The following is a 24,050-nucleotide window of genomic DNA, read 5'->3' as shown; positions in this document are numbered from 1 at the left end:
ACTTACTCCCAATTTAAGATGAGCAATCCAATATCAACGATAATCGTATAACGAAATCCCAATTAATTTAGTCCATAATCTTTAATGCACATACACATATTTAATCAAATTAAATACTAAGGACTAATTAATCAATTTAACCATACACACCAAGCATGCAAACCGAGAAAGTCAACCAGACAGACGACTCGCAAACCCAAACAAAAAGGGAATACCGACGACGACTGACGATGCTCACTTGAGCACGAATATGGTCAACTAGGGTCTTACGACCACCTAATCCAACTCTAAGGATTAAAGAGGTACACTCAAACCTGCAAATCCAGGTGAAGACGAACCTCACACTCATGCGGCGTTGTACCTGAAATCTCTTGCAACCAAGAGTCATACATGCATACATATATAAATTTAATGAAAGCGTTAGCCCGATATTAATACCACGAAATAGGAACACTAAACAACTTGCATACAACTAGTGCGAAAACCACATCAACAGCTATGCATTAAATCAAACATCTGACTATAATCATTATATTATGATAAACTAACTAAGATAAAACTGAGATTAGAAATTGATTAGGGCAGGGGTACTACACATAACCTTAGTTAAAAATTTTGAATCATACAAAAACTCAAAAACTTAGTGTAGTGAGGAAATATGACTTGTTTGAGAATTATAATTTAGAGTAATCCTACAAGCATAACTCAACAATCAAATAAAAATATCAAATTACATTCTTTTTTGTTTATAACATAGTCCTAAAATATCATAATATCTTAATACAATCGCTCTAACATTTTTATTTCACTACTTATTTCTCTAAAACAACTTATAATCAATAGTTTCTTCCTAATGATGTCCCCACAGTTCCTTGAACAAAATTAAATTATTTTCTACCAATTTTATTGGAAGAGCCTAAATAAGGGTTCAAATAATTAATGATACCATATAAAAAACATTAAAAACCATAAATACAACAAGTAGAGTATATCTATCCAACTCCATGCTACAAGTAATAAAATTTTCTACTTGTAAACTCAAGAATGGGTAGAAATAAAATATGAAAGAAATACACTTATGATGAAAAGTTATAAAGTTTGTAACCATTCATTTTTGTTTTGTTTTAAATAGAGAAATTCTATACTTAAGAAAATGGAGATGGAAGACCTACCTCACAATATATATTCCAAGTTGATTAAGAGAATCCCTCTTAGTTGAATCTCTTTATTCGATCCAATTATTCAAGTACAATCTCCTCTACATATCAATCCTTTTGCAAACTAGTTTCTTAGGCTCTCTAATTTTCCATGTTGCAATAAAATGAGAGAGAATAAATTATTTAAACATGAAAAGAGTGATTTTGTATTGATTGTTTGATTCTAGATGTCCTCATCCTATTAGAGGATAATACATAACCTCAATCTTAGCTTCTTATTGATTTGTTTTAAGAATTATGTAAGTTAAATGTCTTTAATATTCTCTCATAGGTGTGAGGAATAATGCAAAGGGATATACTTGACAGTACTTCACTTGCATGATCCTAGGAAAGAGACTTTAAAATTTGACAAGGTCACCCCTAATATATCAAATGTTCAATTGTATTTACAAAGAATACATAACTATACTTTGGAGGATCTCATTTTTTCTCTCTGTTGAAAACTTGTTAATCATCTAAACATTTGTGAAAGACATCCAATACATAGGAAATTGTAGATGAAATCATGACTATAATTTTAATTGGACATCTAATAACAAGATTACTAATTTATATAACTATTATATTCATATCTAATATTTACAATTAATATCATGATTTCCTTTTATAAATTTAAATGCAAAATATAGAATAAATATTACTAATCATTCTAAAATCCTGAAACTCATTATTTTTATGGACAGTTATCATTTTATTGTTTAGTATTGTTGAAAAAAAGTTGTATAAAGTACTTAAGATATACTTATAACCAATTTCATAATCAAAATATATCTAGATAAAGAAATATATAAATCATCATATAAGAAAGTATTTCATTGAGTTCATTTTTAATGAGTAAGCATATCCAATTTCAATTATGTGTCAAACAAGCATGCAATGCAAATAACAACTAGTTACAATATCAAATTATCAAATTATTTAGTATAAGAATTGTGAAATTCTTTTTGACAGCCTTGTTGCAGCTGTGCTATTTGAGTGGTTTTTGTTCATCGATTTTATTAAGAAATGATTAAAGACCCTTTTCAAAACCTCCTTAATTAATAAAAAACATAAAATAACTTATCATTATTAAATTTATTAAAATATTGATTGGTCCAAATGATGAGGATAAGTGCACGTAATATTTTATTCCCACTCAGGAATCAAATCAGAAGGATAGGCATTTTGAATTATTATTTTTTTCCTAGAAGTAGATATCTGTTTATAAAACAGTTCAAATTATTTCCTAGTGTGTTGGCGTTTCTTGCAGGCTAGACGATGCTCGACTTTCAAATTATTAGAAATGACAAGCTTAAATAGCCGGCGGTTTAGCATTTGTCTGTTGTTATTCATTGATTAGAAGCTAAATAAAAAACAAATGGGTTCATGCATTTGCTTCCAAACAATATTAGTTGGAAGAAATGCACAGAACGGAGCTCGATAAGCACCAGGTGGATTCCAATGAAACAGACCACCATGATGTCAACATACACAGCATTTAGGCTCTGAGCAAAACTTGAGAAGTAGAAAATTTCTGATTCTTTTCCATCCGCTATTAGTTTACTTTGACTTTCACTTTCTTCTATGTGTCTGCCACTATCCGAACGGCTTAAACCACATATCTTAAGTTTACATTTTTAAATTTAAAAGTGTTAAACACTAACATTTTTGAAGCTTAATATATTGCTTAATATGTGTGCTCATACTAAAAATACATTTTTAGATTTAGAAGTGTTAAACATTCAAAATTGACTAACATTTTCTAAGCTTAATATAATGCTTAATGTGTGAAGTTTAAGGCCGACCCTTTGTTTGTATGGATAAATCTGTCATACCTTTTGAATTCTCCACTGACAAGCAATGGTATAAATCTTTGATATCTTCTATCAAAGGATATAGCGGTAGCCAGAACACCCAAAGCAACGAATTCTATCATTACATTTATGACACAGTCATGCATGGCTTCAGCGCCAAGCTGGCCCAGTCATGCTAGAAGAGATGCCCGGGCATTTAGCATCGTTACCCGATTCAGTGGGATGGTTGCATACTACTCATTCGACCACATTCCTTGGACTCAGTCCTACTTAGGTTATCGTGGCATTGATGGAAACCGGAATGTGGCCAGAGAGTGAAAGCTTCAACAACCATGGAATGGAACCTGTGCCAGCTAGATGGAAGGGAACATGCGAGAATAGCACCACTTTTGATCCTTCACTTTGTAATAGAAAGCTCATCGGTGCAGGCTCTTTTAAGAAAGGTTCATAGGCAATGTATGCAAAAATCAACTCGACTGATGACTATGACTCTGCATGGGATTATTTTGATCATGGAAGTCATACGTCATCAATTCCACTAGGCAACTACTTGGCTAGTGTGAGTTTCTTCGGTTATGCTTGTGGTACCGCCCGAGGCATGGCTCCTGCTGGCCGAGTTGCTATGCATAAAATCATTTGGTCGATTGGGATCACGGTCTCCGACGTGTTGCCGGCATGGAGAGCGCCATTGAGGATGGAGTTGATGTTCTCTCTCTTTCTCTTGCCTTTGACAGGACCACATCTTATTTCAAAGACTTTATTGCACGAGGAGCTTTTGCAGCCAACAAAAAAGGAGTTCTCTTGTCTGCTCTAGGGGAAACGATAGGCTATGGCGCCAAAGTATGTATAATGGTGCACCGTGGATATTGACAGTGGGAGCGAGCATCATTGACCGAGCATACGGAGCTACGTTGCTGAATAACGGATCCATTGTGACTGGCTCTTCCATTTACTACTCCAATACGATGAAGATATCGAGTGCTCCACTAGTTTTCAACATCCAAGATAGTGTTTGCGAGAGAAAGCTTGTCCCAGAGAAAGTGAATGGAACGGTGGTGTTATGCATGACCCGTAACAATAGTATTGTTTCCGCTGTGAAAGCAGCTGGAGCCGTGGCGCTTCTTATGCTAACAGGCCACCGTAATTAAGTCTAGAATTTGAGGATGAGTAACAACATTTGTGTAGCATGTGAGTCGTGATTTGGGTCTGGAATTTGTGAAGGATGTAATGTGTTGATCTGATCGATGATATGCATTGTGGTATGGTGTACTTCTCATTCCTTCCAACTACCAGAATGTTTAGTGTTGACCTATTTTAGATCTTTGTCTTAGCTGACTTAGAAGATTATGCTTCTCAGAGAGACAGTATATATACGAGTGTGATCCGAATGAGTTAGCATGGCAATTGTGTGGCATTTTGTGGAATATATATGACACTAAAAAAGAAAAATCGGATTGACGTTGATGTGTGAAATGTGTGATTGGTATTGAGGCACTAGAAGCAGTCTAATATTGCAAATTGTGTTACAGTGGTGATTCTTTCTTTTCTTTCTTTCTTTCTTCAACAGTGAGCCTTTTCGAGGCAGTGAGCCCTCCCATAGTGAGTATTCTTGCAGTGAGCCGCCCTTTGTAAAAATCACCTTCACCAGTGTCACCTTAACTAGTGTTATATATTCAGAACTAACATTCTTCTTGGTTTTTCCATTTTTGGGGTTTTACATGTCATATCTGGTGTTCATTGTGTGATGTGTTGTGTGTATGTGTTTTCATGTTATAACTACTTTAATTAATTATGTTGGTTACTTCGGATGTGTGAAAGCATTGAAGAAATTGTTTAAGTTGTCAACCGATTCACCCCTCACTCTCAATTGCCCAGATATTCAACATATCCTTTACAAACAGTGATTTTTTTAGTGGTTAATATTTGCCAATTGGCTATTTTTAAAAATTTAGAAATCAAAATTTGGCTAGTAGTTCAAGTTTTAAGGTGACCTAAATCGTCACATTTTTACAAAAAAATATTTTAGTCTTTTATATAAATCGCTAACAAGTTTATTTTGTTAAATTTTTGAACTCAAAGACTCGCCAAAATATTCGATACATGAATAGATCAAATTCACCAAAATTTTATAATTTATTATAAAAAAATAAATTAATTCCCTAATAATACAACATAATTATTAGTTACTATAGGGTTTTATCAACAATCTTTTCCGTCATTGATTCAAAATATAATCTAATGACCATCATTGCATTTCATGAGGTAAACTGTACCTACAAGTTGTAATCCTCATGGGGGTTGAGTTGCTTTTCAATTGTTGACCTCAATAGAAATCAACGGTATAAAAACAATATTGGACCCAATGAGTATTACAAATTTGAAGGACATTTTATTTGACAAAATAAAAAGACGATTAGATTAATTTAAATTAATGGCAATAACTAAATAAAGAGGTGTTTGTCCTTTAAATTCATTAATGATTTTCACCTTAGACCTCTACTTTTTTATAGGAATATAGTTTTTTAAATGAAATTATTTGCAATAGTAATTATTGCATACTCTTAATATTTTCTAAGATTCGCCAAGATTTTCTACCAAAAAAAATTTATGTAAAAAAATTCACCGATAAAAGTTATTATTTTTATCCAAAATAAATAAAAATTCGTGAAAAATTTTATATTTTTTTTTGAGGGGGGATTTCTTAAAGTTATCGTTGTTTACAAATATATCTTCCTAGTTTGGTTACATGTGTTCTTGTTAATGATATCTCCTTGGTGTGGAAGGCATGTATACTTGATATGGATCTAATTTATATTTCTACAATAGCTTATTAAATTTTGGTGAATCCAATCTAATCATCATATCGAATATTGTGGTGAATATTTGAGTTAAATTTTTTAATAAAATAATTTTTTTGGTGATTTAAATAATACTAAAATAATATTTTGTAAATATTTGGCAATTTATGTTACTTTAAATCTTGAATTATTAGCCATATTTAGATTATCAAATTTTATTTATTAACCAATTGACAAATATTGGTCACTAAAAAAACACTAGATTCAAACCCTCATGTCTTATAACACGCATTTCTTGATGTTTGGCTATGTCGATTTCATTATAGAAAATCCTTGCAAGCCTTATTATAGCATTGCCATAAGGTGCAATTTAAGATTCAAACACTTCCGAATTCACAAATTCTCCAAATCCATTCTACAATGTACACAAAGCCCTAATTTGCGTAATATTGAAAACACTTGTGTTTATAATGAGCTATTCTCATTTGTTCACAGTAATGTTGTAGAATGGAAAAATGACGAATATTATTGTCAAGATATACATTACCTAAATTGGACACTACAGCCATCCTCGCACAACCCGCCTTGCTTGTTTGCAGCAGCATCCACACACCAAACATGGCAGTCAAGACATAAAGAACCTCAAAAAATTTAGACTTTTGACTATAGAAACCCGTAAGAAAATAAACCCTGCAATGAAATAAGTCTACAACGAACAAACCCACAAACGTTTGAACTCACCACTTCCAAAATCACCTTCACTATAGTCCCTTGATAATGCCTGCTTCAAATTCCATGACCTCAGCTTCGCTCTTTCCATATGGTCTTTTCTTTTCTTGCCATGCATACACTGCCTACTTCAAATTCCACGACCTCAACTTCGCTCTTCCAAAACGGTCTTTCCTTTTCTTCTCGTGTGCCGAAAATGAAAATGGCCAAATAAACGACAGGTTTACTTTTATTGGACTAATACGTGGCTACAACCATCGACCTTTCTATGACATTTTTCTAAAAATTTGCTGGCGTATGTGACTGCTTGTTGGAAAGGAGAAAGGCGCTATGGTCTATTTCGTCGACAACTGTCTCTTTCGCCATCCGAACACCTCACTCACGTTTTCCCAGTTTCTCGGTCTGCCATCATGCCACGTTATGCACCTTTTCAATCTATTACATGATGACAATGAGATGTCTTACCATGTCATTTTATCGCTAGGATAGCTATACCTCCCATATGAAATCTCTCCTTCATTTAATTTTGTTTTTGAATAGTTGCCAACAACAACCAAAACGAGAGAAATGCAATCTATGTTTGAATCCCTTGATTTACATCTGACCCAAACAAAAATTCAATTAAAGAATACACATTTGAAACCTTTGAGTGTTGAAATTATTGGTTGGAAAGATAGGCATGTGCATATGTGGGCCAATAGTATAAGTTCCTACCGATACAATTAAAGAATCTCTAATTATAGTTTATTAATGTCTTGTACATTGAAAATTACTATCCATTTTCTTAGTCATTCTCTTGGGTTAGTTTTACATTCATATGTTTCATTAGGCTTTGATGAATTTATTAATGGCATGTTTGTGGCCACTTAATATAATGAATAAGAGTTTTAAATCTAGACCTTTTTTTGGTTGCACACCCTTTAACATATCAAGGGTTTCTCAGTGTATGTCATACTACATTTCTTAATGAGAACCTTATAGTTTTACTAATAAAGTCATTGATCCTAGACTTGTATACAATCTAAGTGTGGAATATTATATCAGCTATTTATGCACCCCCAATTACACCACCCAATAAATTCAGTCAATAATCATTCTCAATTACACAACCCAATAAATTTAGTGTGCCCATTTCATGTCCCAATGGCCTCAACTTAGGTTCTGACAATCTAAACTTTCCTTCCTTCAATGCAATATTCAACAAGAATGCCACATTGTCCTCTTCAATATTCAAAAGAACATTGATGAATGTGGGAGACAATACATCATATTATAATGTAGTTGTGAATGTACCCAAAGACTCAAGGTAGAGGCAAATCCCTCCAACCTTCAATTTACTCAGAAATTTTAAACGTAGAATTTTACTCTTACTTTGGAGATTCAGACAAGTAGGGATGTCGTGTACAAGCTTCTAAGCTAGATAGATAAAATAGGTCATGTGATGAAGAGCCTAGTCAAAGCACTCTTTCAAGAGGAAGAACACATCTGGTGCACGACTTCATGCATGCCCAAACTTACATTTTGATTTTGGGGTTCCTTTTAGTGAATTTGTTTGACTTTGTCATTGCTATATATAAGGCGTGTAGGCGTTTCATATAATTATTATTGAATTTTACTAGTTCAACGTTTTTGGTTTCTTCTTCTCCTTTTTTTCCTATTTATCATTTTTGTTAGAAATACATAATTGGGTATTTTTGTGTGTACACTATGACTTTATATTCAATGCCAAATTAGATGTTGAGCTCTCATGTTTCAAAGATTCAATCTTTAAATATATAGATTCTAAAATTTGTAATTTCACTATTATACATTAGTTAAAAAAAAAAAAAAAGATTAAAATGAAGTACAAATAGAGAATATCTCAACAAAAGCTTGTGTTGTACAAGAAAAAAAGCTTGTCCATTACATATTTTATATGTTCACCTCTTTCATAGTTCATACTTCATATTTTAGGGTAGTCTTACAATATGCATGATAAACCTTCAAATTTAAACTTTTTCAAGTTCTACCTGATCCATCAAAACAAAAATGAGCTTACTCGTTAAATATTTGTGTGATTAATTGTTATGTTGGATATTTAAAAATATTCAATTTGTATGAATTCACAACATAGATGATAAATAATCATTTAGAAATCTTATATTCATTAAAGAAGAAAATAATTCTAGAAGCTTGAAGCATTAAAAGGAACTTAATCTACATCACGCATGGCATTGCATGCATATTTGTTGTCTACCAACATTTCACCTAAAGATATAAAGCTACTAGGATAAGATGGTTAATAAGGAGAGCATGAACTCTCTTTATAGAATGAACCTTATAAGAACACATATTTGATTCGCAATGAATTTACACATTATATTGATCCCAAAACTAATTTTATACTGAGATTATCAATTTAAAAAAATATTTATACTAATTCTTTATTATAATTTGTATAATTAAATACTTCCTCTTTAACATTTAATTTTACAAATATAATTTCTATTAACTATTTTAGCTTTATCATTATTTAATAATCTAAATCAATTTATGCTTACTGAACTCCGTTCATTTAAATAGCCTAAATTGAAATAGGAAACTGCATTATTCCTTTACAATTATATAACTCCATTTATTAAAAAAATGTTAAAAAAATGTTAAAAGGCATGCGAATTTCATTATATTATGAACAATAAGTGCAAATGATGGTTTATTAACTCTTAACATAAGGCCATATGTATCCTGGACATGGTCAACCGAGTACAGTTATTCATTACTCAACCAGTCAGATCAACAAAAGATAACTATTGAAATTCCAACCTTCAAAACAAATCTCCAAACCAATCTCCAGGTTTCATACTTGAGAGATGGATTCAGTAAATCCTACGTCAATCAAGACGTATTATGAAGCATACTAAGCAGTTTGTGAAGGAAATTGAATAAGCAGTGACAGGGATATAAGATAAGCTTATCTAGGTAACAAACTGGCTCTTGTGATCATGTCTTGTGCGAATTTATCCAAATTTCTTGAGGAAGAACCTCCTGTCATCACAGCCTTAGTGATGATTTCCTTCAGCTTCAACACATTTTTTCTCAATTCCTTACCTTCAGACCCTATCATCAGCACTCGAACGACCTTCTCCACCTCTTCTCTTCTTACCAGCACACTGTCATCTTCTAGCCGAGACTCGATATCGATGGCTATGTTGACTACAACATAGAAAGGTTGTGTTAAATATAGGATAAAACCAGGTAAGTCTTTAATTCTTATCCAAAAAGCGAATCCGATCTAATTAAATATTTAAAATGCCAATCAATAATTGACATAAATCTTAGATATATGTAGACGGCGTTTGCTTACGTAAGCGTTTGAAATTTTAGGACCAACTGCCAGTCATTCGCGTTTGCATCTAAAGTTTTAAATATTTATATGGGATGCTGATCTAAAATGAATGTGTTATGTGATTATGACATTTGAATAGGCATTCAATAGAGGAGTTTGGAGTGTGTGTACAAGAGTTACTTGAGCCCCACAAACTATTATCTTTTAATCAACCTTGTATGATGATGAATTACTTGTATATTAAAGAAAGAAGAGTTAATATTTTTATTTAAGATGATGATTAATTGTTTGTACATTAGCTCTTTGATAGGGTGAGCTTGTCTTATAATCTTTTGAGGTTGCATACCCACTCTGATCAGGGACATACAATTGGGAAAATGTAGCTAGAGGGAATCAAACTCAACACCAACATGGGAAGAATTGAAATTCCTTATCCAATTATGCCAATAGTTAATATTTTAAAAAATTTCAATGTAATTATAAAATATTTGGAATATAAAAAAACATACAATACTTTTTATGTCAATTGAGACACTTTTAATTGTATCAATAATAAGCAAAGATATTGTTTCTAAATGAAAGGGAACTTTGTAACAACGTGACAACACGAGCCTTGTTTGAGACAAGAATGCTTGTTCAACTATACAGTCAACGTGTCATTCAACATGGTTGAGTAACATAGTTAGTGAATGCATATACAACCAGGATTATTGGACAACCTAAGAACGAACCTAGTCATCTCCAATGAAGTGATGTAGCATTGAGTTTCCTTCCTCACATTATATGTGTTGTAATCAAATACATAACTCTTGATACTTTTGCAAGCTCTTGGTTTAATCTGTCATCCCAATGATAAGAGCTTCTTCAAGACAAATGAAGCTATGAATATGAGATAAACCTCTATGTTTTATAAAAACATTGGAGAAGGAAGAGAACAAACAAGGATCATTAATATTGAGAAATGTAAAAGTTGGTATAAATGAGCGGAACAAAGGGAAAAAAATTTATGTCCCCCTTTTCCCATAAAATTCTAGATTGACTTGTAAGTGCATTTTTCATTTCTTGTGGGCTTAGTGATAGTAACATAAGTAAATGTAAATGTTTAACTTGATTTTGGGCCATATTAAGGGGTTGTAGGTGTTATGTAAGAAGCTAATCATTATTTTAAATGGTGTCAGGCAAGTATTGTGTGAGAGTGTATTTTGGATGGAAGGAAAAAGAATTTTAAAATTGTATATTTTAAAAAAGGTTTTCAGTTATTTGTGAAAGGTTGTCATCCAAGATCTTTTTGACAAATATAATAGTAGTGGCCTAGTTCTAACAATGCATCATATGATTCAAGATAAGGTTAAAAATTATCGTTTTTGACCAAACTTGTTTTCATGGTATATCATATGATGAAGAATATATGAATCCATGTTAACCTATTTCATGCATATTTATTTAAATCCCACCATGTATGGAAGGCAAAAGAGTGAAAATTTCATTCCAATTAATCCCTTAATTTTATACTCCTTTATTAGTGAAAAATAAATAAATGATAATTCAATAAAAAGAAATTTACTTTCTAAGACACAATTGTAGGAAGGTATGAATTTCTTCAACCTTCCTATAAACATGAGGGAGAATAAGAACAAAAGGATATTGGTACTCAATTTCTTACTCAATTGGCATTGGTTCTTCTTCTACTATGGAAGGTGTGTTAAGTGTATCATTAAATATGATAGATACCTCAAAATGAATTCAAAGTAAATGAAAAAGTGCACAGACATTTTTTTGGTTAACTTTGTGGTATTGGTGATGACCAATTCTGCACTACAAGGCTTGAAGAAAATAGATATTGTTGTAGCTTCGTAAATTATAACTAGTCCAATTTACACCTCATGTTTTTGCTCCCACTTTAGCGTGTCCTATCCCAATCCCCTCTCTAGGTCGGATTTGACACTATTCTCGAACTTTGATGTCATGAACACCCTTTGGTGGGTCCTATCATGGGATACCCTTGCCCCTAGCTACTTATTTTGGTCCTATTTGAAGAAGGACGAGGGTGTGAGATGCCTTGGTCCCTCTCAAATGCGCTCCAAATTTAAATGGGGCAAGTGTTATATCTCCCCAATAGTATTTGATTTCCAGGGCTACACATGATTGTTGGAGGTCAACCTAGTCAATAATTTACCTAGGCAACCCTATATTAAGACATCTTATCAATTCATTTTGGCGTTAATCATATACCCTGTCATTCATGCATCCATGAAGTATTGATCATCAAGCATTCTTAGAGATTCAAGGCTGCATATTTATCATTCAATTACTATGTAGAAAATTTATATCAATCTTTATCCAAGCATGTGTGTGTGATTAGGTTTTTTCATGTGGGGATTGACTTAAGCAAACCCTTGCGCCCAACATCTTTCCCTTTATTTCTATGTGTAAGAATAGATGCAAGAGCTATACTCAAGAAATCCGACAGTGTTGATAGTGATCTAAATAGGTTTAGCTTTTGACGACAAATTTTTTGGAGGACTATGGTAGATCTGTGCTAATTTGTCCTAAAAAATCAAGCTAAACTTCTGAGGATAATTTTTGAATATCTCATTTTTCCTAGATATCAGTTGGTGGATTTGTGGGACATCTATAGCTTATTGTTTATGTACAATTACTTCAATAATCCCTCATTTTACCCTAATTTTATAATTACATTACAAATTCAACTTAGAAAGGACATACATGCACACACAAAAAAATTTGGTAAATCTTATCAATATTCTCTGCCCATTTTTTAATCAAATTATGGCTAGATCTATTGGATTTACACCATTTTTTCAATGTATGGTTAATTTGCCTAAGTAGTTGTTTTATTTGTTGAAACCCTAATTCTAAATTTACACTACATTTTGGTGAACCCAAGACTCCTTGCATGCTTATTTCTGATTTATGGTCTGAAATTTGATGTTTAGGCATTTGACAAATAAATGTTGCAATCATAGATCATAAAATTTTTAATTTAGTGGTTAATTTCATAAAAAACAAAATTTATTTTGCTAATTTTGGCTTGTGGGTTGCATAATTTTTCCCTTATATTTTTAGATCTAATTTTAGGCAATCATGACGGAATTTACTAAATCTAATTTGTTTTATATTCCACATATGAGTACATTTATTTTTAGTTACATTTATCACAATCATGTGTTGGATAATGGCTTCTTTCATTTTACATTACATCCTTTCATTCATAGTACTCTTGCATATTATATTTTTAATGTTTCCAAGATATTTCCTACTTGCAAATTATATCTCAAAACTTTTATCCATGTTATATGTTGTTTCGTGATGACATTTTTAAGAACATGCATTACATGTGTAGATCACATAAAGGCTTTTGTAGACAATGATAATCCTAGAGATAACATTAACAATGCTAGTACTTGTACCTCTCCTAGGGTATCTCATGTGAATGAGGAAAGATTCAATACTCCTATAAATGATCTCTCCGATGGAGAGAAAGAATTGAAGAGAAACATGACAACATCCTCTTCTTATAGGCATACTCTAGTGCAAGGGGGGAAAGATCAAGATTTTGGTTTATCGATCCCTTTAGATCATCCTTATTCTCCTAGAGCTTATCTTAGTCATCAAAATATTTGTAGGAAAGATGATTTTATGCATTTTATTCATGACCTATCTCCTCATATATAACATTAAGCAAATATGAAGCCTTAGATGATAAGGACCTTTCCTCCTAGCCTATCAAAGAGGATATGAATAATGATTATAGAAAGGAGAAATTTTGTACAAAGGATATTCCTTCTTCATCTAATTCTCTCTTCGATCCTTCCATGTGTCCTTAAACCACTCTTAGAATTGTGTAAATTTTATTGTGATTGATGTCAAACTAGATATTCGATGTGGACCAGACAATATGTGCAATTTTGTGTTATACGGATTGGTCTAGATACTATGTGCAGTCAGTATATGCAACTTTTTGCTATGGATAGATGTTGAATGCATGTGGTATGTGTAATCTTTCTTATTATGATGTGCATTCTGATATAGCTACTGGTTGTAATAAGATGGATTTGTTACAAAGGAGTGATATCCAAAAGATCCTCATCTCCAAAATTTTGTATTGTGCTTGCTCTGGTTCCGATATCAATTACATGTCCCAATATCAACTATTTTGGTCATGTCAGTTGTTGAGGTACTCTTCGTATGTGTAGAATCTGTATTTTGGAGATTGGAGATGTTATGCTTATAGTGGGTCAGTATCTATGGGTATGGATGACCCTGTCCCATTCCAGTAATCATGGTATATGCATCAGTCAACAGATTATGAAAAAGAAAGCATGTTGATATCTTGTAGAGGTTGACTTGGTGAAGCTTTTATTGGATAGTGTGTTGAGTTAGGCCGACACATTATCCCAGTATGTATATGGTAGTGTGTGATGTGATATGATGTAATAAAAGTGAGAGAGATCGAGGAATTATATGGTGTGTATGCGAAAGAGACATAGCAACGAAGATAGAAGAGAAGCAGAGTGTGAAGTATGAGCTATGAACAAGAAAGATAAAATCAGAGTGCAACTACTATTGCAGTGTTGTAGTAGTGCTTCAGGACAGTTGTACAGAGATCTTTAATCGGATCTGTTATAGATTTTGTGAATTATGATCAGAGCTTAATCCTAGAACTGATCTAATGCATTTGGAGATGCGATCCCTATTAGTTCAATATATTTTTTTGTAGTAAGCATTCTATCCATAAGCCATTATTGTAACTTTTGTAATGAGCATTCCGACACTGAGACATTTTTGTATTAGGTAGTGAGCCACCCCTCTGTAAAACTCTATATAACTAGTTATATTCTCCTAAGATTTAACCCTCTCCGTGATTTTCCCCATTTGGGTTTTTCACAAATAAAATTTGGTGTTCCATGTGTGGCTGTGAATTTTATGATTACTTTGCATTTTATTCTTTCATGTATGTAATGCATAATTGATGAATCTGATCTTTATCAGCAAAAGGTTTAAGTTTGGTAAAAAAAAATTGTATGTTTGTGGGAATACTGATTCACCCACCCTCTCAGTATTTTAGTCCCTTCAACCAATCCAACATTTGGTATCAGAACTTTGGTCCCTTGCTTGGAAGCTTAACCGCTTGAGGGAGATCCTTGTTGGTTGAATCACGGCACCCATGTGCATGACGAGAGAAATTTAGTTGGATGAAGACTTGAAGGCAGCTCTTGAAAATTTGAAAAGTGTTGAATTAGAGAATGAGGAATTGAAAGAAAATGTGAAAGTAGAAAATGAATGTGTGTAGAAGCTGAGAGAACAAATCCAAAAATTCAAATTGAGGCATATGGAGTTCAACAATCATTTGAAACAAGTAAATGAGACTATTGAATATTTCATGCAAAAGATTGAGGAGAAAAACAAAATAGAGAAATCCTTGAAAGAATCAATCAAGTTGAAATATGAAGAATATGAAAATATAGAGCAAGAAGTGAATAAGTTTAAGGAAGAAAACAAAGTCCTTGACAGTAGCAAGTTCCTAGAAGATTTGATCAGCATGCAAAATGCTCATTCAGGTAAGACCAGTCTTCAATTTCCACCTGGTGGATGTGCAGATCAGAATGGTGAAGACAAAAACAAAGAAGTTAAGTTGTGAAGAAGTAAGAAGATTTAGGAAAAACCTGAAATCATAATACTAATGCAAGAAGGCCACTAGTTTGTCAACCTAATGCACAAAGGTACCCATCTTTTAATGGTTATTGTTTTCAATGCAATAAGGTTGGGCATAAGGCTACTAAATGTAGAAGCATTCAGTGTTATAGCTGCAAGAAGTTTGGTCATAAGGCAAATCTTTGTAGAAATCACATTATGAGTCTGAATTATAATTTGATTGAAGAAAACAAGATGAATTACAACTTTCATGGATATTGTTATACTTGGAATGGCTATGGACATAAAGATAATCAATGCAAACATAGATCACATCCTATAACTTTGCAAGGAAGGTTTCAATTGCTTCAAGTGCAAATAGTCTGGACAGTATGCTAACCAATGCAAAAATGGAAATGAGGAGAAAATTGCTAAAAATAATGTGATGAAGAATGATGAATCAAAGAAGAAGGAAAATCTAGTCTAGAGAAATAAGGAAGTGAGCCTAATGTATCAAAATCCGGTGTAGGCACCTCTTCTTCCAGTAACTAAGCATAATGCTTTGGTTCAAGGGGAGTTCCTTTTAAAAGAAAAATCTTTTGTCCTCCTTGTCTAAGTGGATCATGTCATTGATCCAGCATGACTGTGTTTAGAGGCTATCCAATAATCGAATAACATTTTGCTGACATCATCGATAAGACATTTTCTGGTGGCAAAACCCTAAAGGAATTTTTTGTGGCAAGATAAGTATTGAGTTTTTTTAATTCATTATTTCACTATCAGTCATTTGTGCTTAAGAATAGTGTGAACATTTGAACAGAAGTAGAAAAAGAGAACAGTGTGAGAAATCATGGAAAGAAAAGTGATCATCGGAGAATCTAGCGGTCGATTTCAACTCTTGAATAAGGTATTTCTAGATGAGCTTGACCAAGAGAAAATCAGGAATGTAGAAGCAAGACAAAATGATGGTGAATTGTGAAGAATTAAGTAATTAGAGAGAAAATGTCTAAACCTATGGACAAAATTCCCTTGGTTTGATGATGCAGATATTATCAAAGCAATTCTTAGTCGCATGCGGTATGACAAAATCATATTGGATAAAACCCTATCTAATATTGAAGGAGATTATATCTGTGATCATCGATTTGTGCAACAATGGAGAGGTTCCAACAAATATGTCAATCAATAACAAAGAAGTGGAAGCCCTAACCAGCATGAAGGGTGATTAGCGAGCATTGATCATTAACACTATCAAAAACCCTATGGTGAGGTACGTTGCCAATGACATTTCGTATAAAATCTATTTCAAGAATAGGGAAGTTGCCACTTTGGCAATTGTAGTATATATGGCACATATTCTAGTAATGGAAAAAAAACTATTCGACATGTGTGAATTGTTGAGAGTTATTTCTTGAAAATGTTAAAATTTCAACAAAAAAAAAATTATTAGTTCTAGTTTGGTTCATTGTTGGTATGCTTAGTCATGTATTGTTTGGGATCCCTTAAGGCAAAAGAAGATGTCATATGGGAATCTGGTGTTCTGATTGCAAGGAAAATATTTAGATATTTGAACAACTTAAATAATAAAGAAGAAGCTTGTGATTCATACTTTAAATCCTTTTTAGACAAGTGGAGTGTTGGACCGGCATACCCTATTTTTCAGTTCTAGAGGCTCTTCCTCCAGAAAGAAAAAGAGAAAGTAGTCAATTTCTAGTAGTGTTTTGATGTCAAATAAAAGTAAGAAGGATTTGATAAAAGATGATATTGTTGTGGTTGAAGATCCAGAGTCTCCTATAGCTGGAGGAGATTAGACAGTTGCAGAGTAGGAAACTGGAGAATCAGATGATGAATCTAATTTTCTTGAATTAGTGGACAACATGGATGGAATCAATAAAATAGGTATGATGTGGCTCAATTCAGTAAAGTCAGATAGAATTGAAATTGTTTTGTTAAATTATTTGATCCAAAATAGCATAGGCATTAAAGACATAAGTAACTTGCTCCTAGAATCTCTAAATGAAGTTCTTAAGGAAAATTTTGCTGAGTAGTCTTGTTACCCTCATCATTTTCCTGAGGCATTTTTGTCCTCATGTTATTTAAAATAAAGAGTTTTTATATAGTCTGGGCTTGTGTGATTCTCGGTTTTTGTCTTGTTAAAACTTTTCTTGAACTGAACCTCTTAGTTGAACCTCATAAAAGTTCAAGGTTCAAGTTCAAGTGGAGTATGTTGTGTCGCAACTTTTTTTTAAAAGAGTTAAAGGTCTTTGTGACTATTATCATTGAGCTTGAACTATTAAACCTTTTCAAAAAGTTCAAGGTTCAAGTTCAAAGTTGAGAAAGTCGAGTCTTGTCTGAGTCCTATCCTTGTAATATGTAAGCCATGACATTTCAATGTCTTTGTCTTGGTTTCCCCTTGTTTTGTTCTTTTGAACTTGAACTTTTGAACTACTTCTCGAAGGCTTCAAAGTTCAAAGTTCAAGGATTGTTAGCTTTGGACTTAAAAGTGGTGGAGCATCAACATGAAGGGAATATTCCAGATTTAAAAGGTCAACCTTAAGGGAATGAGTCGCGATGAAGAGTCGTAGTTGAGAATAATTATTTTAGCGAAGGATATGGAGGGAAAAGACTTGTAATTAGTGAATTGTCAGAATTAAGTATTTTTGAAGTAATTTGGCATGGATAAGTATGCATTTACAATCATATAAAATCATGTGTCCAATTTTTAAGCCTATTCTCAACATGTGCCTATATTAAAAAATAAATACTTGCCTTCTTCATTTGCCTAATTTGATAAGTAAGGGATTTGCATAGACGATATTTTCTATTCTTGTCTCTTTGGATTTAGAGTTCTGCATGAAAGGTGAGTTCAAAATCTTCTTCTCATCCCTATGATTTCTTAAATTGGAATCTTTTCTTGGTATTTCAATTGGTTCTATTCATCTCCCTTGCTGTGTTTTCTTTCTATTGGTAAATTCAAAATGACACCTAAATTGCCCAAGATAGACCAAAAGTCTTGGTTAGTTTGTAGCTTGCCTAAGTTAGGGGACACTTTTCTGCCATTAGTAGACCTAGATGAATTCCATGAAAGGGAATGGAATCCCACTGGTTCTCCCTTAATGTAGAGGATTTGGGATGGCCGGTTAGTGGAAGCAACAACTTTCTCTCTAGTGGTGTCATGTCCTAAGATGGTTCTAGAATGCATGAATAGATATGACCCTATTGAGAGATGTGTAAGAGACACAAATGGCAAGGTTCTTCTTAGGGTTAGTCAGGAGGTTGTTTCTGCCATTATGAAAATACCTGAGAAAGAGAAATATGAGGATTGGATAGTGTGTAAGTCATAAGGGCCTTTCTCAGAAAAGAAATCATTCTATAGGAATGTCATTGCCAGAAACTAGCTGTTAAAGTTTCAAAGAGGAGGTTCCTGACTGCCAAGTCCCTTGACCCAAGAACATCTAATGAAAGAAGTCAGGGACATATTCATTATGTTATATAGAGTGAGGGGGAACCAAATTGTCTTTTATTGGGAAGATTGCATGTACTTCTTCATATAGGTCATTTTTGGTGAGAAAAGATATATTGATTGGGTAGAATTGATTGCAGACAGGCTGCATGAAGGTTTGAGTTGCTTTGGTAACAAAAAATTCTATATGTCATCATATCTTATGTATTCCTTGGTATGTATTAGGTCGTGTCCTGGTTTGTATCATGAGGTGTGGGTGGATAATATGAAAATATTTGAATATCACCCACATCTACAGCAGCAATAGTCTTGTAAAAATTATCGTAAATTGCATGACATATTCCTAGGCAGGATGGTGTATGAACTGAAGGGAAACATTCATAAAAGATTGTCGGATGAAGCTATGCAATTGATTGGTAGTTATGGCAGCTTCTTCATACAGTTTCCCAAGTTTACTTACCTAAGGGTAGGGGGTTTTGAAGGAGAATCGTGCAAGATTCCTAGATTTGCATTTTGATAGGCATATTTTAATGGAGATATGCAGGCAACTGACCTATATTGATACAAAGTACAGAGCTAGACATTAGTCATGTGTCTCATTTCCAATTTAATTAACTTATTTTATTTGTAGTAGTGTCTCTGATGCTTTGAATTTGGAACAAGAGTTTAAGAAATTGAATTTTCATTTATATGGTCAACGAGCAAATTTTGATGCCAAAGGATTCACCACAACCCATCTGACATTGAGAAAAGATTTTATCCATGTGCCAAATATAGACAATTTTTGGGCTGATTGTTGCGATGAGTTTGAAGTTAGGAAGAGGACACATCAGAGGTCCTCCCTATAGCAGGTCGTGGCCTTTGAGTTGAAAATGAATATTACCAGTGTTAAAGATGATGAGAGTGAATTGATAGATCCTCAGTTTATGGATGATAGGCAAAAGGGAGTCATTCCAGAGGTGGACTGGGAAAAAAATGAGGAGCACTAGATTTAAATAAGGACATTCCCAATTATTAGAAGAACTAAAAAATAGCTAAGAGAGTGAAGAATGGGAAAGGGGTCTAAGAAAGGTTCAACCTCATCCTCTGAAGTCCCCTTGGTTAACCCTCGTGTTACATCTTGTGTTGCAAGATCATCCCGAACACAAACTAAAGTTAATCAGAGTGCTAGGCTGATGGAAATAAAAAAGGAACTAGTTCCTACTAGGATCACCAGGGCTAGAACAAGAAGCGGAACTAAGAAATCTCTTGTGTATTTAGTGGTAGTTGATTTGGAAGCCTCTCCTGATATGGATGATCCTTCAACTCATCCAGAATTAGAGGTGCTAAATGTTGATGATGCAAACACCTCTCAACAAGTAGATAATTTGACAAACACTACTACCACATTGGTAGTAAGGAGTGAAAAAGAAACTGCAGTTGGCTCTGATGAAACTTTTGTGCACACTGGGCCTCTATGGTTAGAAAATACCTTGAGCAGCACGAAAAGGAAAGTACTTCCAGTTTCGGTCTGCTGGAAGATATGGTGAGCAACTGCTTGGGGAAATATCCAAAAGTGAAGAAGATTAAAAGATTGATTTTGATACTGATAGTGGGAACTGGACTGCAGAGATAACACGCCCGTTAATAGATGAGAAAATAGAGGACCCTACAGCGCATGATTTTTTTATTGAAAAGGTAAATATTGGTACTGCTTCTTGGGCCACAAATGGCAGAATACATTGACACAATCCATGGACCAAATCCTCAACCACTATCTGCACAACCGATACTCTTCGATCCTAAATCCCCTAGAAATCATAAGTTGCTCACACAAGTACAAATGAATAAAATGGTGCATGGGGTGTTCCTTGAATGGATGGATACAATCAAGAAAGAGGGAAAAGAATACGTTGGGTATTTGAGCAAGGTGTATGACGATGCTACTAAAGTTATCTGAGTGTTGGGAAAGGAAAACACAACCTGGAAGAACAAAGAAGCCAAATGGGCCCAAACAGTAGCTCACATGGAAGAAGTTCAAAGGTATGGCATAATGAAGTTCCTTGCAAAAAAGCCTTTGCAGGGATTCGATGATAATTTTATGTACATCTACAAAAGGAACATTGAATGGAGAAATTTAGTAATAAAACAAGGCTATGAAGAATTTGGTAAACTTGGGCAAGAATTGTTTGAATTGGTACAAAACATGCTTAATGATCTAAAATGCATTGGAGTGAAATATATGGAGGATGGACAAACTGTTGATGCCATAAGAAAATCTTTTTAAGTGCAAATTGATATGGTTAGGAGTGCAATAGTGGTAGCCAAGAAAGATTTCTCGACCATTGCTAAAATTGAATACTTACTATTTTTATGTATAGATCGTTTGAACAATCATGTGGATAAAGTAAAACAGGTGCACCATGATAAGAAGGCTTGGCAACAATGGATTTTATACGTAGACATTTCGAATGAACCTATCATCCAGTAATTCACAGAGGTGTTCATAGAGTGGAAGAAGGATCTAAATGGTCACCCATTGACATGAATTGGATAATTGTTCCCATGTTTTCTTTACTTTTTTTTGTGTTTAGACAATAAATGGTTTTATAAGTTATTTTTCAAACCAAACTGTTTAACCTACCCTCAGGCAGAGTGATGTAACTTTGTGGTTATCGAGTGGTTAGGGTGAGAAGTTTAGCTATATATTTCTGGCAAAAGACTTAAAAAAGGTCCGAGAAATTTTGAGAAAAAAGATTAGCAGACTTTGTTTTAGATATTGTGGGTTTTCAATGAAAGCATTTTATCAGTGAATAAAACTATACATTTTTAGAAACTTTCAAATCTGTGTATTTGAATGTAGAAAGAATAATCTCTATCGGGATATGTCTGTTTTTGTAGAATTTGTTGCTTCTTTGATTATTCCACTTTTCATATGTATGTGAATGAATTTGATAAGTAATCCTTTCGTTAACTTTGTGTGGATGTTTTGATTCCCCTTGTCCCGTGAGACACGAGAGAGACTCAATCAGAATCCATGATTTTATTGTTTCTTTAAATAAAATTTCAAGAAGTGAAGTTATTTTGATTGTAAATCTATGGGTTTACATATAGAATATTTATCTTCTTTGCATTCATGTGGTGTTGACTGATGAATGTGAAATGCCTTTTCTCACTTTCTGGTTAATGAGAACGAGGATGAGAACATTGGATGAGATTATGAATCTAGTTCAAGGCTAGGAGAGTGGTGAGTTTTGTTCATCTCTGGGTTCTTGTCTTGCTTTCGTTTAGTCACATTGATCTTGGGTGGCTTTACAACAAAATTTAACCATTTTGATGAATCATATTCCCCTAAAGACGCTTAAGACAATGGACAAACTGTTGGGTTCACTGATCACTGAGAGGGGGGTGAATCAATGGTCTACTAGTTAGTATATTTCCAAAATTAATTATAAACCACTGGAAGCATACAAATGAAACTAAAGTACAAAAGCATAGAGCGAACAACCACAAAAGAATAACGTTGGATTTTTACGTGGAAACCCAAATGGGAAAAAACACAATGGTATTTGAACCCACAATATTATTCCACTATGGCTAGTAGCAAAATAATATTACAATATGGGAATGCACAGGCATTCAGGCACACTGCCTAGAGCTCACTGCTCAAATACAATAAGTGCTACAACCCTGGAAGGCTTACTACCTTAATGATTAGATACAATGATGAATTATCATAACATGAACTCTGAAAAAGAATCTATAATGCTTGGATGAGTTTTGGTTAAGAGCCAAATATACTCACCGGGTCACCTCTGGCAATGTGCTCTGTTCTGCCTTGTTCACTATCTTAATTAGTTATTGGATCAAGGATGTGCACATAAAACTATGCTAAAAATGGATTCTCAATCACCAATCACTCGCATACAATCATATCATTCACCAAAAAGATCATCTACACTAAACTTATATACCGACAATCACAAAACAGATTATTTACCATGTTGGCCTGCTAGTGTAGTGTGTAGTCACATGTCGGCCTGACTAGATCACAAAAGATAAATGTGGATCACCAAAATAATAATAAAATGATATTTCAATGTTGACCCAATCAATCCAAACATGATACAATGCACCATAATCATCGGAAAGCTTCCCAAACAAAAATTACTCTATTCTTCCTAGAACACCGGTTAACTGGCTATTGGTTAACATCCGCTTCCAGTTAAGAAGAATTATGACTACCAGATCAAATATCCATAAAGAGTTGCTATCAATGACAACTCTAAACCAATAATAAACCATCAGAAGCCATCAGATGAGTGTCAATTATCAACAATCTCCCCCTTTGGAATTGATGGCAACGCTCATGAAAAAAGGCTACGTGTTGAGCATTGTACACCGGATCAAAAGAATTTCTAAGGCTCGCCCTTAGAAAAATAATTCCACTCTTCAATACTCTATATTTTTCACCATTTCTCTTTCCCCCTTTGACAACAATGCCAAAGATGGGTTGTTGTTCAAAACTTATATACAAATATACTTCCCAGATATTTACAAACACTTGAAGATGTCAGCAAAAATGGTCTTTAAGGACCCTAGGTGAGTATCCCATCAACACTTCAAGTTATCTAAAATAGTAATAAATGCACTAAATAGAGTGGCATGAATCTCTACCTGCTTTAGATCGGATGACACATATTGTGTCATAGCCCTCATGCAGTCTACCTTATTACTTAGGATGGTGTCCAATCGGGGGACAATTAAGTTCTAGAGTTCACCTACTCTCCTTAAAATTATGTCCTCAACATTAAACCTTTAGATCTGATCATTTAGAACCAAAATTTGTCCTTCAACACTATTGGTTGGAGCAACATTGGGATCAAAGGACTAAGAAATACTAGCAAGTTTTCCTTGGCAAACACTTATTTGCTTGTCTATATCTATAGTGAATTTTGGCAACTTTAGACAAGACTTATACAACTTTCCACCTTCTATCAAGGCACTTGAGATAACCTATAGACCTTTATTTAATTTCAATCTATCATCCTCAATCATCTTCAAAAATGTTTGCATCTTAACATCCTTAAA

At 33.6% G+C, this 24,050-nt stretch overlaps 1 protein-coding gene across 1 annotated transcript; it reads left to right on the top strand.

Annotated features, from left to right (window-relative positions):
* Positions 1-3,464: 3,464 nt before the first annotated feature.
* Positions 3,465-4,158, top strand: LOC131859091 (subtilisin-like protease SBT1.7). The gene is made up of 2 exons (XM_059212621.1): positions 3,465-3,715; positions 3,825-4,158. The coding sequence occupies exons 1-2, from the start codon at positions 3,465-3,467 to the stop codon at positions 4,156-4,158; spliced, it is 585 nt and encodes a 194-aa protein (XP_059068604.1).
* The last annotated feature ends 19,892 nt before the right edge of the window (positions 4,159-24,050 follow it).

This window comes from Cryptomeria japonica, chromosome 10 (genome assembly GCF_030272615.1).
Source record: "Cryptomeria japonica chromosome 10, Sugi_1.0, whole genome shotgun sequence".
Classification (NCBI taxonomy): Eukaryota; Viridiplantae; Streptophyta; class Pinopsida; order Cupressales; family Cupressaceae; genus Cryptomeria; species Cryptomeria japonica.
Note: the sequence above shows the minus strand (reverse complement) of the source record. Positions and strands in the feature narration are given on the sequence as shown.